Here is a 25,163-nt window from a genome sequence, read left to right as displayed (position 1 = left end):
TCACAGTCAGGGCGGCTAGGATCTGGAACCAACTTCCACGGGAAGTGGTGTTGGCTCCTACCCTGGGGGGCTTTAAGAAGAGGCTTGATGCCTACCTGGCTGGGGTCATTTGATCCTGGTTTTCCTCCTGCCCAGGCAGGGGGTCGGACTTGAAGATCTACAAGGTCCCTTCCGACCCGACTTCTCTGATTCTATGGTCCCTGGGGGCTCGCAGGGCTGGGGGGGGGGCAGGCTGGCTGAGAGCTAACCCACATGCCCCTGAGAGCTCAGGCCCTCTCGTGTTCCCATCCCTGGTCTCTTGCAGCATTAGAGCTGGGACACTACGAAGGCAGGATACCCGCCAGGTCCAAGGCCATCGTCCAGGTGACAGCCAGCCCGACCCGCCAGCTGCACTACACCTGGGCCATCAGCTATGCCATTGCCACCCCCCAAGGTGAGAGCTGGGGCTGGGAGGAGAGGGACAGACCCTGCCCAGGTGGCTCTGCTGGGCGCTGCCCAGGCCCAGGCTTCAGGACCACGGGGGAGGTCTGCTTCCTTCCATCCTCTGCCAGCTCCTGCAGAGAGGATGCTGGGGGCTATCGAGCCAGGCGTGCAGACACAGAGCAAGCCCCAGCCCCAGCCAGTCTCCCCTGCACTCCTTCCTTATGCCTACATGCTCATGTTCGGGGTCCCTGGCATTCATGCCATGTCACCTAGACGGGGCTGCTACCCCTCAGCTCCTGCTGCTGCACAGCTCCTTCCCAACAAGCCATCCTCAGGCTTGGCACTGACCAGTTCTGCTCCCCCCCCCCAAAAAAAAAAAAAAAAAAAAAGCTCCAGATGCCACCAGGATCGTCCGGGCAACCACTGTGCCACTGTGCCACGTTGGAGCCACGGGCGTCTACCCCACCATTTCCATCACGGATGTGTGCGCAGCCGGGAGCGCCAGCGGCATCAGCAAGCTGCATCTCTGGAGGCTCTTCTGCCTGGACACACTGAACCAGTACCTGGCCCGTGAGCCTACTCCTGTGGAGCTCACCTACAGTGTGCCCACGAGGCACAGGTGAGGGGAGACCTTCCGTCCCCAGGTACACCCTGGCAGCTTGGGGCCACATGGGCACTTCCCTGCCTGGTGCCAGCAGCCCCCCACCTGCCTGGCACCTACTGCTTTCCTTGCCCTTCTGGTAGGGTTAATTCCTTGGCATCTCAAGGTTTCCTTGGGCACAGCCTTGTCCTGCTGTTGGCATGGCTGGTAATGGCAGCAGAGAGAAGGCATAAGTCACAGGTTTGGGGAGCATGTACCCTGGGTGCAGCCCCTCAAAGCCAGTGTGCTGAGGCCATGTCAGCAGTGCCCGCTCCACACCCTGTCCCCGGGCAGCAGGTCAGACCCAGACCTGGGGGCTGGAGTGGTCCATGCTGCAACCACCCTAGATCATAGAAAACCTAGAGCTGTGGTGCTGGAAGGGACCTCCATGGGTCACATCCTGGCCAAGCCCTGCCTGAGGCAGGATCAGCAGTGTCCAAACCCGTCCAAAAAAAGCCTGTGTGAGACCTTGGAGCCGTGTGACACAGTCATCCCTGACAGCCCCAGGCATTGCCCCTGCCCCTGGGATACAGGGGGGCTGCAGCCGCCAAAGACCTGCTGCTGCCAGGGGGGTTGGTGGGCGCTGGGGAGAGCCCAGGCCATGACCCTGTTGCAGAGGGAAGGGAAACCCCCCAGCCAGGCCAGGCTGACCAGGGGGCAAATCCCTGCCAGGCTGCCCCCCCCCCCCCCCCCCCCCCCCCCCCCCCAAGGCAGCATGAGCAGGGGGCAAGAGCCTGTAGCCGGGACCCTGTGGAGCTGAGTCCTGGCAGGAGCATTGGCACAGCCCCATCGTGGGCTGCAGCCAGCACCTCTGGCGGGGGGCCTTCAACTCCCCCGACACATGGAGCAGAAAGGGAGTGAGAAGATGGGGTTCTGAGCATGCTGTGCACCCCCTTTTTCCCCACTCTGGGACTGGGCTGGGTGTTGGGAGTCCCCAGTAGCAGCTCCTGGGCATGGACAGAGGAGCCGTGGCAGGGGGGCATCCCCCCACACCCATGGAGCATTAGCTTCTGTGGGAGGTGGGTCACTGGCTTCAGGCTGGCCCCTGAGGGAGGAGCCTGCCCCCAGCTCAGTCCCATTTCCCCCCACACAGCGCACACCCCGTGCCCCCTGTGCACACCCCCGTCCTACTGGACTTTGACTTCGGGGCCGCTCCACTGGACTCGGCGCCTTCCATGGTCATCCTGATGCTGGAGAACCAGGGCACGGTGCCTGCTGACTGGTACGTGGCTCGCAGAGACCCAGGGCCTTTCCAGGGGCCCACAACAGCTCCCTGGCCGTGGCACCACCCCCACGGGCTGCGGTTTGTGTCCACGATGGGGCCAGGATTATGCCACGCGGGGGTCCTGGGGGGACCATCTCGTTTCGAGGGGTCTGTCGTAGGTCCTGCAGAACCTCGACTCCCGGGTCTGTCTATGTGGATCCAGGCAGGAATGCCTAAGGGTCCCAGTGGTCCCCGCAGCCGGGCTGTGGGTCAGCCCCAGTATGTTTGCCTCAGGGAGGCTCTGGACCCTGCTGCAGCTGACCAGCCTCACCGGCTCCTCTAGGGCCTTCCTGTTCCCCGCAGACCAGAAGATCGACATGGAGCACTGGGCGGAAGATGTGGAGTTGGGCCCCTGTGAGCTGCACCACATGAGGGTGCAGGACAACCAGCTCTTTGACGTGTCCCCGCGGGCAGGACATCTCCTCCCCGGACAGGAGCAGCCCGTGCAGCTCATGCACAGGTGACAGTACCTCCCTAACCCCTGCCCCAGGGCAGCAGGGCCCTGATTCACAGGCAGGAGCTACTCATCTAGGATGGCGCATACCCAGCTGTGACTATAGAGGCTCTCAGAGCAAGTCCCAGGCCAGGCCCCCAGGGAGCTGGTCCTGGTGGGAGTAAACTGAGGCTTGCAGGAGCGTACTCTGAGAACGTGGCCTGCCCCAGCCAGCCGGGGGCAGTGGGGGAGCCGGTGCCCTCCAGCTCTGTGCTTCCACCTCTGCTTTGAATGTGGAGCAGAGTCATGGCCGTCCTGTGCCATGGGGATTTCCCCGCCCCACGTGGGTTGTGAACGCTCTGTCCTCCAGTGCCCGGTCCCCAAAGGCCCTGCATCTCTGCTGCCTTCACGCAGGCAGACTGGTGAGGGCTGGGCTGGTGCATTGGGGTTTCTGGCTCAGCACCATGCCTCTCTAAACGCCAGCAGCCCTGGCCCCACTTCCGGGTCCTCATGCAGCAGCCAGTCCATAGCAAGGCAGTGGCTGTCTGCTGTGTGTGGGTTTCTAGTGCTCCCTGCTCACTCTCTGACCCCACCGGTTTCCTGGCCTCCCCAGGCATGACTTCCTCAGCACTGATTGCCTCCCGGTCCTGCTGAAGGTCTCCCATGGGCGTGAGGTTCTGGTAAGGCAGCCAGCGCGGGCAGGGCAGTGAGCCCCTAGGCCAGCGCGGGCAGGGCAGAGAGTCCCTAGGCCAGTGCGGGCAGGGCAGTGAGCCAAGTCCCAGGCAGGTGCTTTCCACAGCAGCCACGTGGCACTGCCCTTGCCATGTGCTCCGGCACACGGAGCTGTAATGAAGGGGCTTGACCCCCATGAGGGGCACCCCTGTGGCTGTTAAGGCAATGCTTTCCCTGTCCTAGGTGGAGAAGGGGCTCGGTGGGCCTGTCCTATGTTGGGCTATGTGCTAGTGCTCGGCAGCCTCCAGTGGTGACCCACTGGCCCGCTCCTTTCCAGTTCCAGCCCAGAACTGCCCCCCTGGGGTTCTAGATCCGCCTTGCACTTGCCCCTTCTTCTGAGAACCTTGTCCCTGGCCACCTCTGCTGTCGCCCACTGGGGCAGGGACCCGCGCCATCTACCCTCTGCCCGTGCCCCTCTTCATCCCTGGAGCAGGCATCCCCTACAAGCGCCTGCTGCCCTGGATCCCCACCCCGGCCTCACCCCTCCTGCCCCCTGTGCTCCCAGCTCCCTTCTCCTTTCCTTCCATGGCTGCGGCAGCTGCCAGTCCATCTTGAGCTGCAAGCAGGGGCGTAGCTGTGCTCCCCAACAAAGCCCTTGGCCTGGTGCTCTTGGGCCTGCGGAGAGGCTGCTGACAGGTGGAGGTCAAGCCAAGGCTTGGGTTTCCTTTGGGTTCCTTCTCGGCCCCAGCCTGCTGGGGGGTCTTGGGTGCGCTTTGGGGGCTGCATGCATGTTAGTCCAGGCACTCCTCCACTGGAAGCTGACGGTTCCCCCTTCCCTGCCTTTGCTGCAGCTGAACTTCGTTGGCATGACGGTGCAGCGTGGGCAGCCCTATCTCCACATCACCACCACCAGGCATGTCTTCACCCCCGTCGCCATTGGCAGCCCCAGCCCCCCCAAGCAGGTCAGCAGGGGAACCCACGCTGCTGGCCAGGGAGGGTGAGGGAAGGGCTCCACAGCTGTCTGGCAATGGCCCCATGAGGACAGCAGGGCAGGCCCCGGGGCAGGGCGTGTTGGCATGGTGGGGGACTGTGTGGCCCCTTCCTGCTCTGGCCAGGTTTTGCCAGGCTCTGACTCTGCATGAATCCCGCTGGACCGGGCTGCCTGTTCCCTACAGCACTGGTTCCCCTTGTTGGCTCTGCCCCACGGTCCTGCTGGCTGTGCATGCAGGATCATCTACCTGGGATGCTTGGGAAAATGATTCCTAATTAGGTCTTCCAAGTGGATTAACGAAGCCCCATTAAATCCCTGTGTGACTCGCTCCTTCAGACTGCAGTTCTTGATGTTCAGCCTTATGTCATAGAGCCACAGAGTCGTAGGTGAGCCAGCATGGGAGGGTCCCAGGAGAGGCTGGACAGGCGCTGGGCAGGAGGGTCGAGGCGCAGCGATGCCTGTGCTCTGCATGGGAGTGTCCCAGGCTGGGGAGGTGCTGATTGCCCCCCCCCCAGCAGGATCTGGGGGTTGAAGCCCCTCCAGAGGTGCTGGGTGTCGGCTGCAGCCCAGGCTGGGGCTGTGCCCGGGCTGTGTCAATGCTCCTGCTGGGACTCAGCCCCACAGGGTCCTGCCCTGGCTGCAGGCTCTTGCCCCGCCGCTCATGCTGTCTGGCAGGCAGGGATTTGCCCCCTGCTCAGCCTGGCCTGGGGGGTTTCCGCTCCCTCTGCAGTGGGGGTACAGCCTGGGCCTGGGCTCTCTCCAGTGCCCACCAACCACCCTGGCAGCAGCAGGACATTGGTGGCCATGGCCCCCCTGCTTTCCCAGGGGCCAAGGTGGAGGAGATGCTGGGGGCTGTGTCAGGGAGACTGTGTTGTGCGGCTCCAAGGTCGCTCACGGGGTTTGTTCGGGAGGGTTGGACAGGAATCATTGAATCCTAGAGCCGTGGGGCTGGCGGGGACCTCCAGAGATCACATCTAGTCCCCTCCCTGCCTGAGGCAGCATCATCTCTGTGCAAACCACCCCAGACAAACCTCTTGTCTAGCCTTGGGGGTTGGCTGCACCCCAGGCTGAGCTGTGCCAATCCTCTGCTGGGACCAAAGCTGGGGGGTCCTGGCTAGGGGGTCTTGTCCCTCCACTTAGGGTCAGACCAACCCCATATTTGAGATCAGGAAGGAATTTCCCCCTCAACCCCGGTGAGATTGTTCTGGGGATGAGGGGTTTTGCCTTCCACTGTGGCAGGGGCACAGCCTCTGCCTGGGGTCTCTGGGCCATCTATTGATGTTTCATAGAAGCAGGAGCTTGGCGGCTCCGTTCCCCCTGCTTTCCCTGGGGCAGGGTCGGGTGTGATGTCTGCTGTGCCAGAATTTAGATGATGGTTTGTCTGGCCTGGTTTGGACAGGGCTGATCCTGCCTCAGGCAGGGCTGGGGCTGGATGTGACCTCTGGAGGTCCCTGCCAGCCCCACGGCTCCAGGACTGTGATTCTGGAGGTGGGTTAGGCTGCGTTGAACTCGGACTCCTTGAGCTCAGAACGTGGCTGCTTGGTGCTGTCTAGAGTTGCCCCTTTAGTCCTTTTGGATGAAGTTGCCCAAGCAGCCTAGTGTAGACCAGCCTGGGGTTTATGGGCCCCACTGGGGAAACTCAATGGCCAGGTGACAACACACTGTACCATGCTGTGACCCACTATGACCTTGGCCACCACGACACCAGCATGGCCACCTCTCTCCCCCACCTCACCTTTTTCTCTGTTGGATCCCACGGGGCTGAACCGGCCTCTCCCCAGGGCCGTGACAGGCACCCTTTGCATGTCACCTTCAGGTTTATGAGCTCTACAACGGGGGCTCCGTGCCCGTGTGCTACGAGATCCCACCTGAGCCTATGCAAAGGATCTGCGAGGAGAACTTCCAGCATCCCGTGTTCGTCTGCCTGAATCCCAAGGGGCAGATCGGCCCCGGCACGATGGGGCACATTGAGTGGGTCTTCTCCCCGCTGGAGGCCAGGACGTACTCGGTAGGGTTCCCCAGCACACAGCTGAGTGATGGGCCATGGGGCCGCCCTTGGCGCTGCCAGCATAACTGAGCAGGACCCCACCAGCCTCCCTAGTTACCTTGTAAACCACGGGACTGACTCACCAGGCAGTCAGGACTCATTTCCCCAACTCAACTAGTCTTCTCAGATAACAGGTTAGTTGCAACCTATGCTGGGGAAAGGAGAGCCTGGCCAGCGGGCTGCCCAAGCAGTTCCTTCCTGAAAGCCATCAGCCAGCCCATTGGCACACTTTCTGATTTGCTGTACAAGTGCCCTCATCTCTGCCCACTACCGGACGCTGTCGATGCTTCCACTTCCTCGACCAGGTCTTGCAACCCTCAGCCAGGCTGAGTCAGACCCTCTTCCTGGTCATGGCAGGCTGGACCTCGTTAGCCAGCCATCTTTCATTGGGTTCCCCCCTCCCTGATGTGCAGACAGGGTAAGACCCATGGAAGAACCACTTGCATTCAAGAACTCGTCTAACATGGTCCAATAAAAGCTGTTGCCCCCACCTCAAAATCCCAGGGGAGGAGTCGTCCCACAGGCGGGGGTCTGAAGTCAGAGAGCCCAGAGCAAGCTGGTGTAGGCTGCGATGGGGGCAGGTGAATGGGAGCTTCCTCCCTTCTACACTGCAAGCTCCCCTCCCGCCCTGGAGGAAGGGTCCTGCCCCAGGTCTTGGCTTCTCCACATTTTCCTCCCTCTCGAGACCCCATGAGCTGCCTCCCTGCCCAGCTCCATTCTGGAGGTGTCCGCCACATCCCGCTCTCCCATCTCTTCTTTGTATTTAATTTATTAACAAATCCAACCTGGCAAATAACAAGCCTCCCATTTAAAAGGGAGCTCCAATCCCCTCAGCTAGCCATAGAGACATAGGCTGACTTTCCACCCCCAGCACCCCCTAACCCCACGTCCTGTGTCTGGTCCTCTGGCCCCTCCAGGCTCTGACAGCTCCTGTGTTGCAGTCGCTGTTACGCTTCTGCGTTTCTTCCTCTCTGCTTCTTGGTCTGCACCTTCCCCACAGAGCTCTGCGCAGCACAGACCTCACCTGCGTCCACTCATCCTTGCTTTTAAATTCCAGATTTATTCCAAATCACTTCTTCATTGTGTCTCCTCCGGGGTCACCTGCTAGAATTGCTGCTGCTCCTTCCCAGCATGCTGTGCTGCGGCCCTTAGTCCCCATCAATCCACATCCCCAGGATAATTTGGTGTTACACCAGGATGACTCTGGAGGCTTTTATTGTACAAAAGCATCCCAAGCAAGTTCCTCCAGACTAGACCCTGGTTTATTGGGATATTAGCAGCTGGCAACATGTCCTAGAGCAACTACATCCAGCAGAGAATACACAGACATCCCCGTTGGGGAGGTGAGGTCTCTGTCCCCATGGCTGAGGCACATTCCAGACTCCCACCTCTCTGCCTTGGTGTGGAGGAGTATGATACAGTTCAGGTTCAAATACCTGTATTCCCATCCATTTCTCCCAGAGAACTGTCAGGGAAACTGAGTCACAACCTGTGAGCATTGTTCTTTCCTGGGGTCGCCTTATGGGGCATGATCATTGGCCTGTGCCTCTCAGCTGGAAGGCTTAGCTGTGTTTAATGCCCATGCCCAGCCTTTCTGGAGAGCAGAGTGGGCAGCTCAGGAGATGAGTCCCCACGGCTGGGTCCTGGGTGGTGTTGGCGGACAAGACTCTCCTGGCTGCCCGCAGAGGTGTGCCTGCTTCACGTAGCTCCCGCAGCAATGGGTTCAACTGACCTGCTTCCTGGCATGGTCAGCAAAGAGGCCAGAGCCAGGGCCTGGGAGAACCCAGGGCCATGGGTCATCCCTCACCTTTTGGGGTGGGTCTCTAGGTCAGTGCCAAGCCAGGTCACACCTGTCTGTGACCATCAGAATGGCACCTTGAATCCAAACCCCCGGCCTTCCCTCCTGTCACACCCGTGCACGTGCCCATGACCAGGACAGGAGGAGAGAAGGAGGGAGAGTCAGTGCCAGAGCCCTTGGGCCTGAGCAGCGTGACAGACCCGCGGTGCATGCGTCTCAGCTGGGGTCTGTGGACACTTAACACCCTGAGACTCTCAGAGCCCAGCAGAGCAGACGGCTCGTTCCCACAGAGGTAGCTCCAGCCCTGAGCCCTTGTCACCGAGCCCCTTGGGTCACGCTCTGGATCTACCCTCCTTGTCTCTCCCGTGCAGGTCGATGTCTCCATCCACGTGGCCGGTGGGGAGTCAGCACTGGTCACCTTCCAGGGCATCGGCTACGACCCGCATATCACGGGTGACACTGCCCGGTTCGACACTGTGTCGTCTCCCTTGGTGACCCCAGGCTCCTCCAAGCTCACCCTGCCTGGGCAGGTGAATGCCAGGGGCAGCAGGACCAGCTCCAGGGCCCCAGCCCGGGTGGGAGGCGATGGGCCCGGCCCTATGGAGGGGATTGGCGCTCAGCCCCTTTGTAGCGGACTCACTTGGGGACAGGGCCCTTTGCCTCCCTGAAGGTGGCTGGATTCCTGCCTGGGCCCCTCGCAGCTGAGCTTCATGCCAGCATCTCCCTCAGCCACCTCTTTCCCCGGCCATTGCTTGATTAGAGGGAAGCTGCACTTCCCTCCCAGTCACAGTTGGGGTATCCGTACCTGGGGCAGCACAGCAGGCCCCCGCCATCTGCACACAGGCATCCAGAGGACTAGGTCCCTTCCAGCCCAACTTACCTATGATTCATGCAGGCAGGAGCAGGAATCCCCTGCCAGCTGCTTGGTTCTTCCAAGAGTTGCCTGCTGAACTTGGTCTTGACCAGGCTGGCCAGGCCCTCTGGGGTCCCCTCCAGCCTGGCCACATCGAAACCTGCCCCCCCATCCCCCTTCCAGTGCAGCCTTGTGTGACCCATTCCTCACACTACCCCCAGCCCCATGCACAGCAACGTGGCCCATTGCTCAGAGACACAGAGCCCCCAGCCCTGCTTGGGAGGTGGGGGCTGGTAGTTCGCTGACACTGCCAGAGGGTTCGGTGCCCTCAGCAATGACTAAGCCATCCCAGCACAGCAAATGGCGCTGGTGCCTGGAGCAGGATGAACCAGGCTGCAGGCAGGGGAAGCCATCTGCTCATCAAAGTCTGCTTATTCCCTCCAAGGCCTCTAGTGTCCTTGACAGGGCTTGTGTAGCTCCTTCCTGCTGAGTGTTAACAGCCGCCTGAATTTGGTGCTCTTGCTCTGAGTTCTCCCTCAAGCCAGGGGGCTCCTAGCACCAGCAAAGACTCCCCAAGGCTCAGCCCGTTTGAGTCTGGGCCTTTCCAGCTCTCACAGGAGTGGGTCAGGATGGGCTGTCGTCAGCTGTACCTGCCCTGGAGGGATCTTGGCCTCCCCAGTCGCTCCTTGAGGCCACAGCCCAGCCTGGAAAGGGGCATTATTTCCAGCCTGGGTAAAGCAGATGGAGAAGCAGCTGCCATAGCTGGTGCCCGCCCCCGCAGAGGCCAGGATGGGCATCCAGCCTCAAATGGCCTCAAATGAATGAGGCAAGCAGATGTTGCCAGCTGTGCTGCCCACCACCAGTGGGAAAGTGTGGCCGGAGCAAGGCAGCAGGTCACGCCCGGTGTCTTCCCTCCAGGCAGCCTTCTTGTCCCAGTCCAGGATTTGCCTCGGGAACATCCCGGTCTACAGCAAGACCAGCCGGCTCTTCTTCCTCAACAACCCCTCCGAGGACCAGCCCCTCAGCTTCACCTGGCACGTCGGCACAGGTCACAACAGTGCGGTGAGTCCTCCTCCCTCTCCTGCGGCTGCTTGGCCCAACTCTGTCGTTCTCTTCCAGCCAGGCATGGCCCTGGACTTTGACTGCCCGTCAGCTGAAATCATAGAGGAGTTGACCTGGAAGGGACGTCCGGAGGTCACGTCTAATCTGACCCCTGCCTGCGGCAGGATCAGCCCTGTCCAAGCCTGGCTGTGCCTGGACGCTGGGAGAGCCAGCAGTCTGAGCAGGGTTGTGTTGGCACAAGCAGACAAGAGAAGGAATTAGAAACCTGAGGGGAAGGACGGGGGCATGGGGCAGACACCAGCTCTTGGAGGAAGCCAGATGGGGGAAGCCTGAAGGTTTGAATTCGCTAGAGTCGCATCAGCCCAGAGCTGGAGCGGTGTGGCAATGGGCAAGCCTGGCCCCTGTCACCCTGCACATGGGGAACCCTGTTAGTCCTCACTCGAGGGCACATGCTTGACAGCTCACGGGAGTACCCCAAACCAGCAGAGGTGCCCTGGATACCAGGCAGGGTCTGATTCCTCTCTGCTTGCAGCTGCTGAAGATCTCACCAGAGAGAGGGAGTGTGCTGCCCGGGGACAGCGTTCCCTGCATCCTCACACTGCAGGCGTTGGGCACCGCTGCTTTCTATACCGTGGACCTGGTGTGCGAGGTGAGGTGCGGGAGGGGCCAGGGCTGGCTCGAGGCTGAGAGGAAGGAAGGGCTGGAAAAGCCAGAGAAGGGAGAGAGGGATGGAGGGGAGGGAAGAGGAAAGAAAAATCCCAAAGAAGTGGGACTGGCAGGGAGCTGTGGGGTCACATACAGCCTGAGGCAGGATTAGTCCCATCCAAACCAGCTCAGACAAACCCATGGGTGACCTTGGAGCCGCACGACACCATTGCCCTGACCCTGGCATCACCCCCACCCCTGCCCCAGGAAAGCAGGGAGGCTGCAGCTGCCAATGTCCTGCTGCTGCCAGGGGGGTGGTGGGCGCTGGAGAGAGCCCAGGCCCAGGCCGTGCCCCCGCTGCAGGGAGAGGGGAAATCCCCCCGGCGGAGCCAGGCTGAGCAGGGGGTAAATCCCTGCCTGACCTCAGCTGTAGTGGGGTCTGACCCTGCGTGGTGACGTCCACGTCTGCAGTCCTCGCAGGATGACCGTGGAACGAGAGCTCTGCTGAGTAGGTCAGTTTCTGGGCTGGGATGCCAGAGGGATCCCCATGGCAGGAGGGAGTTTGATATCCTCCTCCTCACCCCCTTGTTATCATCCGGTACCCGCTAGCTCAGGACAGGGCTGGAGGAAGTCGCCCGGATGCTGTGCCACATCTCACGCCGTATGGCATGGGTACTTCAGCCCCTCCTTGCTCCTCAGCCCCCTGCGTTGTTCCCGCAGGTTTTTTCGCAGCAGGCACTGGCCACGTACGAGGCAGCGTTGCAGGCATGGGAAGCGGAGAGAGCACGGCAGGCCACGGAGTTCACCATCACCGAGAGGGACCTGGAAGCCCAGGGTGGGCCAGAGCCACCGGCACCAGTAAGGACGCATCTGTGTGACCAGAGCGTCAGCTCTGGCAGTGGCCGGGCAGCCGCTCCGAGCTGGCCGGCCCCCTGAAACCTGTCCAAGAGTCACTGGGAAGCTGCAGCGGCTGCTGCTAGCCCAGCGGAGGCAAGCGAGACCTGCACTCCTGTGCTTCTTCCTCTGCTCCACTCACTGCAACCTCCTCCCTCTTTTTAGAAGTCAGCGAGCTCCTCTGGGCTGGGAAGGCCTCACGAGCCTCCAGCTGTGAGCTATAAGTTCAAGGTAAGCCTGGGCTGCCTGGGGCGGGAAGGGGAGAGCCTGGACAGAGAGGGGAACCGGGCACCACATGCACGTGCCCGGCTGGGGCAGGTCGAACCCTGCTGGGTGAGGGATTTCCCTAGCTTCACATCCGGGATCTCGAAATAAGCAGTCCAGAGGGAAGACTGAGCGATGGGGGCACCTCTTTCAGGCCTTGACTCTCTTCGGGTTTCAGCTCGGGGGGACGGACAAGTGGGAGTTCTCCCCAGGGGAAGGCACCACTGAGGCCCTGGCCAGGCAGGGAGCGGAGCCAGGCCAACCCCAGGCCCTCAGCCACTTTGTGGGCTTGCCTCAGGGTAAGACCAGAGGGCCCCATCGGTGTTGCCCTCCCTGGGGCAAGCTCTCACCCCCAGCAAGGGGGACAGTCACAGCCGCAGGTGACGGGCTCTGGGGATGCAGCTGGCTCTGGATGTCCGGTTGCTGGCTCAACACAGTGCTCTGATGACACCCAGAGGCCAGGTGTCCCCTGCACTGCACAGCTGCGTCCTGCCTTGCCCGGCACTGCTCTGACCCCCTCCCACGACTGGGGGGGAGGGGGGAAGGAGGGGGCTGTGAATGAGGCCAAGCTGGCTCTGGTGTGGAGGTGGGGGGAGAGCAGAGCCTAGTGTTGGCTGGCTGGTGACCCATCCTCTGCCCTGACTGTGCAAGTCGGGCTCCTCCATGGAGGTGGCCAGAGTCCTGGAGCCGCGGGCTGGCAGGGAGCTGCAGGTCGCGTCCAGCCCAAGGCAGGATCAGCCCAATCTGAACACACCCAGACAAACCCCGTGTGCGACCTCAGAGCCGCACGACACCGTCACCCCTGACACAGCCCTGGGCATTGCCCCGTCCCCGCCCCCAGGATACAGGGGGGCCACAGCCACCCATGTCCTGCTGCTGCCAGGGGAGGTGGTGGGCGCTGGAGAGAGCCCAGACCCAGGCCATGTCCCCACTACAGGGGGAGGGGAAATCCCCCCAGTCGAGCCAGGCTGAGCTGGGGGCAAATCCCTGCCTGCCCCCTGTAGCCAGGGCCCTGCGGGGCTGAGTCCCAGCAGGAGCACTGGCACAGCCCAGGCACAGCCCCAGCTTGGGCTGCAGCCAGCACTCAGTGCCTCTGCGGGGTCTCCAACCCCCTGATACATGGAGCAGCAATGGGGGGGGGGGGGGAGAGCAACCAGCACAGCTCAGCAGCCTGGGACACCCCCCAGCAGAGCACAGGCATTGCTGCACCTTGACCCTCTCGCCCAGCGCCCATCCAGCCTCGCATTGCACCCTCCTGTGCTGCAGCGTCCCCCAGCCCTGGCATCTCCCCGCGGCCACCCTGCTCGGGCAGTGAAGTGTCTCCCCAGATCCAACCTAAACACACTTGGCTGCAGCTTCCAGCCCTGCCTCCCTCCGGGCACCTTTGTGGGCACCCCCTGCTCTCTCTATGGGCATCTGCTCCCAGCAGCAGGAGAGAAAAGGAGTCTCCTTCTTCATCCTCAGTGTAGGGCCCACAGGTGGAGATGGGGCTGGGCACTGCCATGGCTCCTGCTGGGACCTCCCCCTAAACAATCCTGGCTGGGGGGAGTCTTCCCTTCAGCCCAGGGCCACACTGGGCTCAGGAAGAGATTTGACCCCCCAACCCCGCACAGACTGTGGCCTTCGCCTGTCTCTGCAGCGTGTTGGCCTAGCAGGAAAGAGCCTGCTGCCCCGAGGGCAGGTTCAAGGGGGTTCCCGTGGGCAGAAGTGGGAGGACCACGCTGTGCCAGCAGCGGTTCATGGCGTCGCTTTCCCCTCCGCAGACTCTGCCTCCCATCGAGACCCTCCGTGCGCCCCACCCACCGGCCAGCCGCAGCCAGCGCGGGCACCCGAGGAGCCAGGGAGCTGATGTGTGGTGGGCCAGGCCAGAGCCCCCCCAGCCTTTGTTGCTGCACCTGGGCATGACAGCCCGCTTCCACGCCATCGATGACTTCCTTGCCAGCTTCAGCGACGACTTCCCCAAGCACTTCCTCTGCCGGTGAGGATGCCGGGGACCACCACAAAGCCCCAGAGCAGGCGGGGAGAGAGGATGCTGCCCCCAACCCACGGGGCAGGCCAAGCCTGAGTGGGACTGAGTTTCATCCCCTTCTGCTGCAGAGAATGTGCCCGGGACTTTTGTGCCAGGGGATCTGGGCCCGGGGCATCTGCCGTCCCAACAGTGCGGCGGAGGGGGCCATACCCCGCCTCCTTCCTCCCTGTACCTGCCCCTGCCCAGCCCCACAAATCCCTGTGACCCCCCTGCCTTGTCACCTCTCCAGGCCACTCAAGGAGCTGGCGGAGGGGGCTGAGGCCACAGCCGGGAGAAGGGGTCAAGGAGCCACCGGGACGGAGTGTGTCCTGCTGGCCTTGGCCGGCTCCTCGGAGCAGGAGCAGCAGGTGGTGATGGACCTGCTGGCCATGGTGATCAGGTAGAGCCCCCTGCTCCGCTCTGGAGCCTGCCCCCGCCATGAGCCCTATCCCAGTGTGGCCTGGATGGGAGCCCAGTGGTCTGAGCAACGGTGGAGGTGGTGTCTCGGGGCCTGGGCAGGGCCCGCCTGGGAGCTGTGGGGTGCGGGGCGATGGCTGGAGGGTAGCAGGGGACCGAGCCAGGCTGGCCGCGGCGCCCGTGGCATTGGCAAGCCTCTGACTCTGGCTGCTGCCGCCCTGCCAGGGGCCTGTTGGAGGACACCCGGTTTCACGAGGCCGTGAGCCAGGGTCTGGCCGAGCCGACGCCCTACTTCTGCCAGCTCCGGAGCGAGGAGTCAGCCCCGCGGGCTGCCGGGCCCCCGAGCCTGGGCAGTGCCTCCGCCGCACCTCCGTCTCCAGGGTCAGGCACCACAGTGGAGCCGGGAGCAGGTGAAGAAGAGGAGCAGGGTGGCCCTGAGGTGCCCCAGGACCTGCAGGAGAGCCTGGGCGAGATCCTGCACAGGGAGCAGGTCCAGGAGCAGAAGGAGGCGATTGCCAGGTGAGTGGGGGCTCAGGAGTGATGGGGTGGGGGGCACAGGTTGGCGTGGGGACCTCTCTGGATGGGAGTCTTGCACCTCACCCTTCCCCCTGTGCCCAGCTCAGCCAGCCCAGCTCGGGGACCGCGGGCATCTCTCCCAACACGGCTGGTGCCCACCAGAGACAGGAGCAGCTGTGCCCAGCCCCCATGCGGGCTGGTGGCAGCTGCAGTGGTGGGTCAGATGCCCCCTGCCCCTCCAAGTAACCCTGCCGTGCCCTCCATGCCCGCCCAGGCTGCCGGCCTTCAGGACCCTGGCAGAGCTGGTGCTGGAGAACACGCTGCAGAACATCCTGCACGAGGCCAGCCGCGGCGAGGTGGTGCTGACGGCCCGGCCCCGCGTCATCGCCCTGCCACCCGCCACCCCCCGCAGGTTAGCGCCCGCCTGCCCCTGCCCCCTGCCTTGCCCTGCTGCCAGCACACAGGAGCACGCAGGTCGCGACGGGGGGAGACATGGGGAGGGCAGCCCTGCCGTGGGTACCGTGGCGGGGAGATCCAGTGCTGCGGCTGCTGGCACCGAGTCCAGATTGGGTGACGGTGGATGAGGGGGTCTCTCAGGAGAGTCTGCACTTGTCCGAGCCCCTCACCCACCTCCTGGAGTGAGGGGATCGGGACCCAGCCAGGAGGCAGCAGGCACCCCCCTGCAGCGGGCACCTTCTCTCCTTTTTCAGGGGCACCAGCCCCTCCACCCCGTCCCAGAAGTCGATGACCGTGGGGGCACGCCCCGAAGACCCCAGCCAGAGCAAGGACCCCGAGGACCAGCCGCTCATCACCTTGACCTTCTAGACAGCTCCGGCAGCCGCCGCATGGATCTCAGCAGCCGCCCACGCCTCGGGCATCCGGCGCTCTCCCCCCGGGGATTTGGCCATGGCCTGCCCACGTCCATCAGGACCCGGAGGCTGCTGGACCGCTGGGCTTCAGGAAGGGGGGGCAGTCCGGTCTCGCCCGCGTTTGTACCTGGGGGATGTGGTTTTTTAACATGCCTCTGTTTGGAAATGTGGCTTGGTGTTGGGTGCCCGGGCCCCCGGGGTAGGTATGGGTGGGCTGCTCCCGTGGCTGGGAAACCCCCTCCTTCCCAGGGCTGCTCCTATGCGCGTCCGTCCATCCCACTGGTTGCACCGGGCCAGGCCCCGAAAGCTGCAGGGCGAGCGGCTGCCAGCAGGTGGTGCCCTCGGCGTGGACCGGAGCCTGGCGGTGCTGACCATGCGCGGGTCTGGCCACGCCGGGCACCGGTCTCAGAGCTGAGCGCACGGAGTCCGACCAGGCCCTGCACAGCTGCCAGCCCCGGCACGGAGCGGCAAGGGCCTGCCCGCAGCCTGCCACGGGCCCAGTGCCCAGGGCCGCTGGTATGGGGGCTCTGCCCTCAGTGTGGGCCCACCTGCCCCCGGCCAGGCCCGGGCTCGTGCCACGCGGAGGGCAGGGCTGCCACTCAAGCCAGGCCCCGCTTCTCCCCGGCCGGCTCAGCCCAGCGCTGGCCCCGCAGGTTTCCTCCCAACCCCGACACTGCCCAAGACCCCCTGCCCTGCTCACTCTGTGCCCCCCAGCCCCCCATGACTGTGCCAGTCTGACCCCCCCACTCTCTGCCAAGGCCCCTGGCAGCCACGTCACGTGCGGGGAGTTGCAGCCACTTCTAATCCAGGCTGGTGCTGAGCTCAGCAGGCTCCGACCCCCCCAACCCAAGCCAGACAGGCGTCATGGGGGAGGGCCGGGCACTGCATGGGCAGCTCCATCCCGCTGGCATTGGGCACCGTCCCACCCCCCCTGCCCACGGCCCTGGGGAAGACAAGATACCCCCCCACCACTGCCTGGGGTCCAAGCTGTGTGCGTTGCGGGGTAGGCGGGGGGTCTGAACCCAGGTTCGCGCCCACCCCCCTGCCACAGCCCGGGCATCCGTGGGCAGCTGCCAGCCGGGTCCCGGGCAGGGGCTGGACACGGGCCCACGGCTGCATGTCTCTGTCTCCTGGCAGGAGCTGCTCTAATGAGATTCCCCCCCGCCGCCCCCCTCGTTAGCAGGTCCCCGCCTCCGAGGGGGGGCACAAGGCCTCGGGGCAGGTGGGAGACAGCACCGAACACCTGGCGCAGCCGGCGTTGTCGGGGCAAGGGAGGGGAACAAAGCGGCACGTGGCTCGCCTGGGCCCCACACGTGTCGGGGCTGGGGGGGTTGAGACCCCTCCCCAGGCACTGAGCTGCAGGGAGAGCCGTGCCCCCCCATCCTCCCCAAGGCAGCCAGGGGGCAGGGGCTGGGTCCAGCCTGTCCCCCCCAGTGTCTCTACCCCCCCACCCAGCGCTGAGCAGCTCGGGCTCGGGGGGTGAATGGCTCTGGCAGACCCAGCCTGGATCGGGCCCCTTGCGCCTGCCCGCTGGCTCCGCGTGTCCTGGACAGGGTCCCCAGGCGGGTCTTGGGGGGGAGCAGGTGTCGGTGCCCCCCAGCCCCCTTCCTCCCCAGGACCCAGGAGGCAACCGCTGCTCCCCTCGCTGGGCCACGCTGCCCGCAGGCCCTGCCTCAGGCCTTCCCCTCCAGGGTGCCAAACTGGGGGTGGCGGGGGGCACATCCTGGGGCAGGCCCTGCCGGCTGCACCTGGGCAGCCCCCTGCTCCCATCCCCAAAGCCCCCCAGCCCAGCCCCTCCGGGCCCAGCGCCCTCCCAGCACCCCCTCCCCCTGGCCGAGCGGGGAAGGGGCGGCCGTCCCCCGCTCCCTGCCCAGGTGGGTGGCAGCGACAGCTGGTGTTGTTCCAGCAGGTTGGCGAGCGCCCCCCCTCCGGGGGCTCCTGGCTCCTATCAGCCCATCAGCGCAGGCAGCGGTTCGCATGGAGACCCGCTGCTGCCCTGGGTCAATATTTGCTCTGAGCAAACACAGAGCCCGGTGACAGGTGCAGGCAGAAGCGCTGCGCCCACAGCCCGGCCCCTGGGCTCCGGCGCCCGCGCGCCCGGCCCAGCCCAGCCCAGGCCAGGCCCCAGCCCCTGCCCCTGCCCCTGCCGGCTGGCGCTATTTATACCGGGCCTATAAAAGCCCCCCGCGCAGCCGCCGCGCTCACTCCCTGCTCAGGAGCTGCCGGGGAAGGTGAGTGACTTACCTGGCACCTGCTGACGTGGCCCTGCCGGCTGCATGGCCTGGGCACGCAGCCCCGGGGCTTGGGCCCTGGATCCCCCAGCTCCCCCGGGGCAGGGAGATCCCTGAAGCTGCCCCTTGGGCACGGGGACCCCCAGTCCCTGATTCCTCTGGGTCCCCCCCAGGAGCATCTGCTGGCTGCACCCTGCTGCGCTTGGGACCCTCTGCATCCAGGGGGGCATTTTCCCTGCCAGCGCCCGGACCCTTGGGTGCCCGGGGACAGGGCAGAAGCCTGGAAGCCCCCTCCTCTCCTTCCCTCCCCTCCTGCCCCGGCCCAGCTCACCTTGCCCTGCTCCCTTTGCTTTTCCCAGGGCCCAGGAGGAACCGGAGGCGACACCTGCTCCAGCCCGGAGGCAGGCGGCGGGGGTCCGCGGAGCCCCCGGCCTGGCCGCCCTCTGCGCCTGCCTGGCGTCGAGCCCGACGTGCAAGACCTGACGTGAATGTTTTGTTCGTTCGGCTCGCGTTAGGCAGGCCCAGCCTGTCTGCACCCCGCCACACGCGTGTGCCGCACGCCCAGCTCACGCCGGCACCCGTGGACCCCTGCGTGGCCAGGCCCCTGCCTGCAGCCCCGGTGTGACCCTCGCAGAGTAGAAACGCCCCAGGCAGCGGGCACGTGTGCAACAGGCGTGTGACACGCCAGCACCTGGGGACCCTGGTGTCATCCGACCCCTGCCTGCAGCCCCTGTACCCAGCTTATGCGTGACCCCTGCCAGGTAGAAACACCCCAGGTGCGGCAGGCAGCGGGCACGTGTGCCACAGGCGTGTGACGCACTGCAGCCGTGTGCCGGGGATGGGGAAGGCCGCAGCCCCTTCTCCGTGTGCCCTCTCTGAAGCTGGGCAGGGTGGGGTGTGGGGGACCGGGCACCAGCTGGGATGGTGGGGGCAGGGCTTTTGGGGGGTTAACCCCTCGCCGCCTGCACTTGCTGCTCCCACAGCCCTGGACATGGAGCAGCCCCGAGGGGGGTGGCAGGGAGCCGGCTCCATGCCCCCATGTCAGCTGCGCCCCTTTGTCCTGCTGCAGAGACAGGCCTCGCTCCCCGTCCCGTTGGCCCGGCTGGACCTGCAGCCCCGGGACCCCCCCAGCTCCTCCGAGCTTTGCATGGGGGGGAGAGGGAAGGGCAGACAGGAGCCAGCTGCAGCGTTCCCAGCCCAGCCCCGCTCGGAGCCACAGCCTGGGGCGCAGGCCCCGATCCCTGCCAGGAGCCGCTCAGGGGTGGCAGCTGCGCTGGGGGGTCTCATCTCATCTGTCTTGTCTTGGGGAAGCTGAGCCCCCCAGCACCTCTCCTGGGCAGCTCCAGCCACCCCCAGCAAGGCCCGAGGGGGCGCTGACCAGGCTGGGGGGCCGTGGCTCAGCCGACCTGGGCCCCCCACCCACATCTCGCCTGCGCCAGGAGTCCAGCTGCCTCCGCAGCCAAGTGAAGCAAACACAAGCACAAGCACAACACTCGGGTCAGGGTCCAGGCTCCCCCAGCTCCGGCTGTAACCCAGACCCCAATAAACAGCACCGATGGCCCCAGCCCTGCACCTCCATCTGTGTACAGCTGGGCTTCCCGGGGTGGGGGTGGGTAGCATAGGGGCTGGGTGACACACCCGAAGCCTTTCAGGGGGGCAGTGGCAGGGCCTGATGTAGAGCCCGGGTGTCCCCTAGCACCAGCCCATCCACCAAGCCACCAGGAGGCATCTCCCCCCGACCTCGCCCCACAAGAGGGACTGGGGTTGCCCCCCCCCCAGCCAAGGATGCTGGGGCAGGGGGGGCTGGGAGTGGGGCCTCTGGGGGATTTGCATGGGACGGGGGGTGCAGCAGCTGGGGCATTTGCATGGGCAGCGTGTGGCTGGCCTGGTCCTGCTGTCACTGGAGGGGCTGGGGGTGGGGTGTGCAAGTGTGAGTGCATGTGTGTGCTCTGTGTGCACAATGTGTGGGTGCATGCATGTGTGTGCATGTCTGCATGTGTGGGTGTGCACGCACACCTGTGTGCATATGTATGCATGCATGTGCTGTGCACACATGCCTGTGTGCATGAGTGTGTGTGCATGCCTGTGCATGTATGTGTGCTGCACATACACACTTGTGTGCACAAGTGTGTGTGTGTGCATGTCTGTGCATGTGTGTATGCATGCCTGTGAGTGTGCATGTGTGTACTATGTATGCATGCTTGCATGTACACATGTGTGCCAGCAAGGGAGCTAGTGTGACTGATGGGGTTTCCCTGACTCCGTGTACTTGGATGTGATTGTATGTGATTGTACATGTGACTGTGTAGTGCTGCGTGTGCAAGCGGCTTCCTGTGACTTGGTGTGTATGTGTGTGTGCACGCAATGCTGCCCCTGAAGCTTTCATGCTCTGCACGTTACCATGTGTGTGCATGTTGCTATGTGTGTGTGCACGTGTGCTGTGTGTGAGCCTGGCCCTGGGGAATATGCCCTCTATGTGCACACACGTCCTTGTGTGCACATGTGTGATATGCGCATGTTGTCTTCTGTGCTTCTTACAGTGTGTGCGCTGCCATGTGGGCATGCATGTGTGGTGCGTGTGTTGCAGTGTATGTACATGTGTGCACGTTGCTGTGTGTGCTGTTGTACGTGTTCCTGTGCATGCTCATGGGTGTAATGCATGTGTTGCTGTGCCCTCTGTGCGTGTGCCTGTGAGTGTTGCAGCATGTGCATGTGCAGTACGTGCACACGCATGTGCACTGCGGCTGCTGGGGCTGTGCCCGGCCCTGGCTCCCTCCCTGCCAGCTGTGGCACCATGCCTGTAGGCTCCGCTCTGGCAGGAGCCGTTGGTGCCAACCAGGGCTCTCCCCCCTCGCGCCCGCGGCCGTGCCCAGGCTCCTGCCACGCTTGACCGCACAACTGCAGCCTGGGCACAGGAACAATGGGAACTGGGGCATTGTGCCCACCCCCCCTACGCCTGCCCCCTTTGCGGGGGCCTGGTGCCCACGGCTGTGGTGCAGCCAGCTCTGGGGAGGAACTGGCGGCGGGGGCAGAATGAGCCCCCAGGGATGGGGGGGCAGCCCTGGGCATTGGGGTGCAGCAGGGAGCCATGGGGGGGGGTGCTGGAGCCAGCTGCACCCGCGGGGCTGGGCTGAGCCGAGTGCGGGGGCGAGGGGGGGCGCAGCCAGCGCCAGGCCCAGCGCCAGGCCCAGCTGTCACAGCAGGCCCCGAGGCTGGACCAGGATGTTCTGTTCTTCCCACCCCGCTCCCCCCGCCCCCATGGAGGGGGGGCAGCTGCACCTGCCAGGGCTCCTCCCCCTGCAGGGATGGGGGGGCAGCCCACACCCCGCCAGGGCCCCTCACTCTCAACCCAGAGCCCCCTGCCCCCCCACCCCGCTGGGGGTCCTCACTCTCGACCCGCGGCCCCCGCCCCCCCGGCTGCCGGTGCCCCTCACTCCCAACCCGCAGCCCCTTCCCCCCTCGCTCGGTCTCCCCACGTCTGGCCCTGCTGGTGCCCCCCCAGCCCCTGCGCCCCCATCCTCAGCGGAGGCTGCGAGGTGGGGGCGCTCTGCACTGGGGGGGGTCCTGCCCCTCCTGCTCCACCCGCAGCCCAGGTGGACCTCAGGCCCTTGGGGCAAGAGTCTCCCACCTCTGGCCCCATTAACCCCTTCCACTCCATGCAGGGCACCTTTGTGAGGAGGGGGGGTCAGGTCCCTACAGCCCCCAAAAGAGGTTGGGGGGGCGTCTGTGCCCCGTAGCTTCCAGCCCCTCCCGGCTGCACCTGCTGCCTGGCGTGTTTGCCCAGGGCCGCATCCTGGTGACACGCCCGGCACACGCCGGGTGCCGCGGAAACAGCCGTGTTCCTGGCATGGGCAAGGCCTGGGTGGGTGGGGAGGGGCTGGGGGGGTCTGCCGTGTCCCCCCAGCTTCCACCTACCCCGTGCCTCAGTTTCCCCAGCTGTGCCAAGAGGGTGAGGAGCCCCCCCGCCGCACCCATAGGGCTGGGGGCTGCAGTGGGGGGGCACCTGTTCCCAGGGCCCCCCCATGCCTGCGCCAACCGGTGCTCACACCTAGGCAGTAATCCCTGGGGTGGGGGGGTGGGGGGGGCAGCAGCTGGCGGCCGTGACCTTCAGGGGGGATTAGTCCCCATGGGAACTGCGGGAGCTGCGCTGACGCCAGGCCTGGCTGCACCCAGGGACCTGGGGGGGTCCAGGCTCCTGGCGGGGGGGTCATGCATGCACGGGGTGGGGGGTTGTTCTGGGCCTGCATGGAGCAGCCTGGGCTCACGGAGGTCCATGAACAACAGACACGTGTGCACGCGTGTGCACCAGGCCACGCCTCTCCATCCACATTCAAAGCAGCCCAGCGGGGTAGGGGGGCAGATTTGCATTTTGCCCCAGAGGTGATTTGCCAGGGAAATGAGCTGGGGGTGGGGTGGGGGGGCTGGAGCTGGGGGGCCGCGGGCCCCGGATCTAATCGGCCAGGCCGGCAAACAGCCGCCACCTGTGCGCGCGGCAGGAAACGAGGCCCCGAGCAAACACGGCACCAGGCAACGCGCAGCAGGACAAACAGCCCCGCGCCAGCTCCATCTGCCGGGCGGGGGCGCGGGGGGGCCGCCCCAGGCCATGTGCGGGGGCACCGGGCTCACGCGGGCCCAGGCCGTGGCTCACGGCCTCTGACCTCTGGACCTGGCACGTGGCCAGAACCCCCCTCCTGCTGCAATGGTCCAGTCCAGAACCCCCCTCCCGCTGCACTGGTCCAGTCCAGAACCTCCCTCCCACTGCATTGGTCCAGAACCCCCCTCCCGCTGCAATGGTCCAGTCCACTGAGCCCAGAACCCCCATCCCGCTGCACTGGTCCAATCCAGAACCTCCCTCCCGCTGCAATGGTCCAGTCCAACCCCCCCCCCTCCTGCTGCACTGGTCCAGTCCAGAACCCCCCTCCCCCTGCACTGATCCAGAACCCTCCTCCCACTGCAATGGTTCAGTCCACTGAGCCCAGAACCCCCCTCCTGCTGCACTGGTGCAGCTCGGGGCAGGGGGCTGTGGGGCTACACTGCCCCTCCCAGACCTGGGCCAACTCCATGGGGTGCCAAACCTGGCACCCCGAGGCCCCCGCAGGGCACCCCCTGGCCCCGGTCCCCCTCCTGCCTGGGCCTGGGGAGAGGGGCCGGGAGGCTGCCGGGGTGCGGGGGTCCAGGTGGGGTGCGGGGGTCGGCTCTGGGTTGGCGGCACCAGGTCTGTGTTGCTGGGGCTGGAGCCGGCTGCGCTGCGGGGGCCGGGGGGGCTGATTGCATTAGCTGCGCAGCAGGCCTGGCGCTGGCGGCCGCGAGCTGCCCCCCCGCACCGCCGTGTGCTGTGTGGACAGACAGCGGGGAGGGACGTGGGGCCAGCGGCTGGAGGGGACAGCTGTGCCCCCCCGCTCCAATGCCCCCCCGCCCCGTGTGCCCGCATGCAGTGCCTTGGACACCCCCCAGAGCCCCGCTCCTGCCCCAGGGGGTGGAGGGGCCTCAGGTTGGGGACCCCCATCGCAGCCTCAGCCCCCCATGGACCCCCAGCCCGGAGCCTGGGGGGAGCAGGGACCTGCAGGTCTCCGGCCATGGGACGGGGCTCAGCGCCCACGGTGGGGCGGGGAACGGGGGGCAGCTGCTTACAGACAGACAAGGGTGGGGTGGATGGACGGACAGACGGATGGATGGGTATATAGGTAGCTATTGAGACAGACAGAGAGATGAGACCGTGGGTGTAGGGAGAGAGACAGGTGACAGAAGGGCGTACGGGGATGGAGGGACAGACAGACATAGGGGGGTGTATGGAGGCACAGGGGCGGACAGCGTGGGTATCGGGATAGACACACAGACATGGCGGGGGCGTATGCAGACAGACAGACAGACGGCAGGGTAGGGGGGTGAGTGGAGGGACAGACAGACAAACACAGCGGGGTGCAGGGGGGTCGACAGACACAGGCAGACAGGGCGGGGTGTACGGAGAGAGCCGGACAGACAGCGGGGGCGGTGGGCGGTGGGGGGTGGCTGGACAGACAGACGGGCAGACGGGGTGCACGGAGACTGGAGGCTGCAGCTGGCTGCATGGACAGACAGACACCAGTCCGTGGGGCTCTGCCGTGCCCCGGTGCCCCCCCGCCCCCAGCTGTGCCCCCAGCACCCGCGGCGCCGACACGGCGCGGAGCCCAATCCCGGCCCTTGGGCACCCTCTGCTGGGCGATGGAGGCAGCAGCCGGGCTAGGCCGGCCCAGCCCTGCCGGCTGCAGGCGGGGAAACTGAGGCACGGAGCAGGGGGCAGACGGTCAAAGTCTCCCCCAGCAGGTCAAGGGCATGGCAGGGGACCCAGGAGTCCTGACCCCAGCGCCCCTGCCCCCCCCCCAGCCAGCCCCGGCCACAGAGCGGGGATAGAGCCCACAAGTCCAGGCAGCCCCCCACCAGGCTGCAGCAGCAGAGGGGACCTCCGGGGACCCCTCCAGGCCAGTCCTGGCTCCCTTAGCAGGCCCAGCCCCGTCCCGACCCCTAACACCCCCCACCCGAGGCACGGCGACACCGAGAGCCCCCGGCCCTGCGGCTGCCAGGGGGCTGGCGGGCGCTGAGGAGACCCCAGGCCCAGGCCGTGCCCCACTGCAGTGGGAGGGGAAACCCCACCAGCCTGGACAAGCTGAGCAGGGGGCAAATCCCTGCCCCCCGCCTCCCCCCAGGCAGCATGAGCGGGGGGAAGAGCCTGCAGCCAAGACCTTGCAAGGCTGCATCCTGGCAGGAGCATTGGCACAGCCGGGCACAGCCCCATCCTGCCCCCCCGGGCACTGTCCCTCAGGGGCAGACCCCCCATCACAGCCCCCCGTACCCCGATCTCCAGCCCCATCCTGCACCAGGCCGTGTGCCTGACCCAGCCCAGCTCCGGCTTCCCTGGGGGCACCCCCGGCACAGCCCCCCCTGGCTGGCACCAGGCCTGGCCGTGTCCTGGGAAATGCTGCGTCTCTAATCCCGGCCCCAAAGGAAAGCGGCTCGTCAGGGCCTTTCCCTTTGTGCCCTGAGCCCCGGGGCGACAGCCCAGCACTTTCTATTGTGCGCCCGCGCAGGGGCTGGCGTCGCCCCTGGCCCCCCGCCCTGCTGACACAGCACGGCCGTTTGTGCACCGCTGGCAGGGGCCG

The 25,163-nt window shown here is 65.3% G+C and overlaps 1 protein-coding gene across 1 annotated transcript in view; it reads left to right on the top strand.

The window, feature by feature from the left end:
• The window catches only part of CFAP65 (cilia and flagella associated protein 65), a 36,865-nt gene extending 20,903 nt beyond the window's left edge, over positions 1 to 15,962 (top strand). The window contains exons 16-32 of the mRNA XM_059727546.1: positions 305 to 433; positions 814 to 1,042; positions 2,157 to 2,285; positions 2,611 to 2,787; positions 3,374 to 3,440; positions 4,284 to 4,394; positions 6,240 to 6,431; positions 8,640 to 8,798; positions 10,040 to 10,183; positions 10,716 to 10,832; positions 11,549 to 11,686; positions 11,888 to 11,953; positions 13,750 to 13,964; positions 14,245 to 14,394; positions 14,637 to 14,930; positions 15,202 to 15,339; positions 15,638 to 15,962. Coding sequence (XP_059583529.1) covers positions 305 to 433; positions 814 to 1,042; positions 2,157 to 2,285; positions 2,611 to 2,787; positions 3,374 to 3,440; positions 4,284 to 4,394; positions 6,240 to 6,431; positions 8,640 to 8,798; positions 10,040 to 10,183; positions 10,716 to 10,832; positions 11,549 to 11,686; positions 11,888 to 11,953; positions 13,750 to 13,964; positions 14,245 to 14,394; positions 14,637 to 14,930; positions 15,202 to 15,339; positions 15,638 to 15,752 — 2,570 coding nt within the window. The 3' untranslated portion in view covers positions 15,753 to 15,962. The remainder of the gene's footprint in view (positions 1 to 304; positions 434 to 813; positions 1,043 to 2,156; positions 2,286 to 2,610; positions 2,788 to 3,373; positions 3,441 to 4,283; positions 4,395 to 6,239; positions 6,432 to 8,639; positions 8,799 to 10,039; positions 10,184 to 10,715; positions 10,833 to 11,548; positions 11,687 to 11,887; positions 11,954 to 13,749; positions 13,965 to 14,244; positions 14,395 to 14,636; positions 14,931 to 15,201; positions 15,340 to 15,637) is intronic.
• The last annotated feature ends 9,201 nt before the right edge of the window (positions 15,963 to 25,163 follow it).

The sequence above is a fragment of the Alligator mississippiensis genome, chromosome 4 (assembly GCF_030867095.1).
Source record: "Alligator mississippiensis isolate rAllMis1 chromosome 4, rAllMis1, whole genome shotgun sequence".
NCBI classification, from domain to species: domain Eukaryota; kingdom Metazoa; phylum Chordata; order Crocodylia; family Alligatoridae; genus Alligator; species Alligator mississippiensis.
The sequence above is the reverse complement of the archived record's forward strand: the minus strand, read 5'-3'. Positions and strand labels throughout refer to the sequence as shown.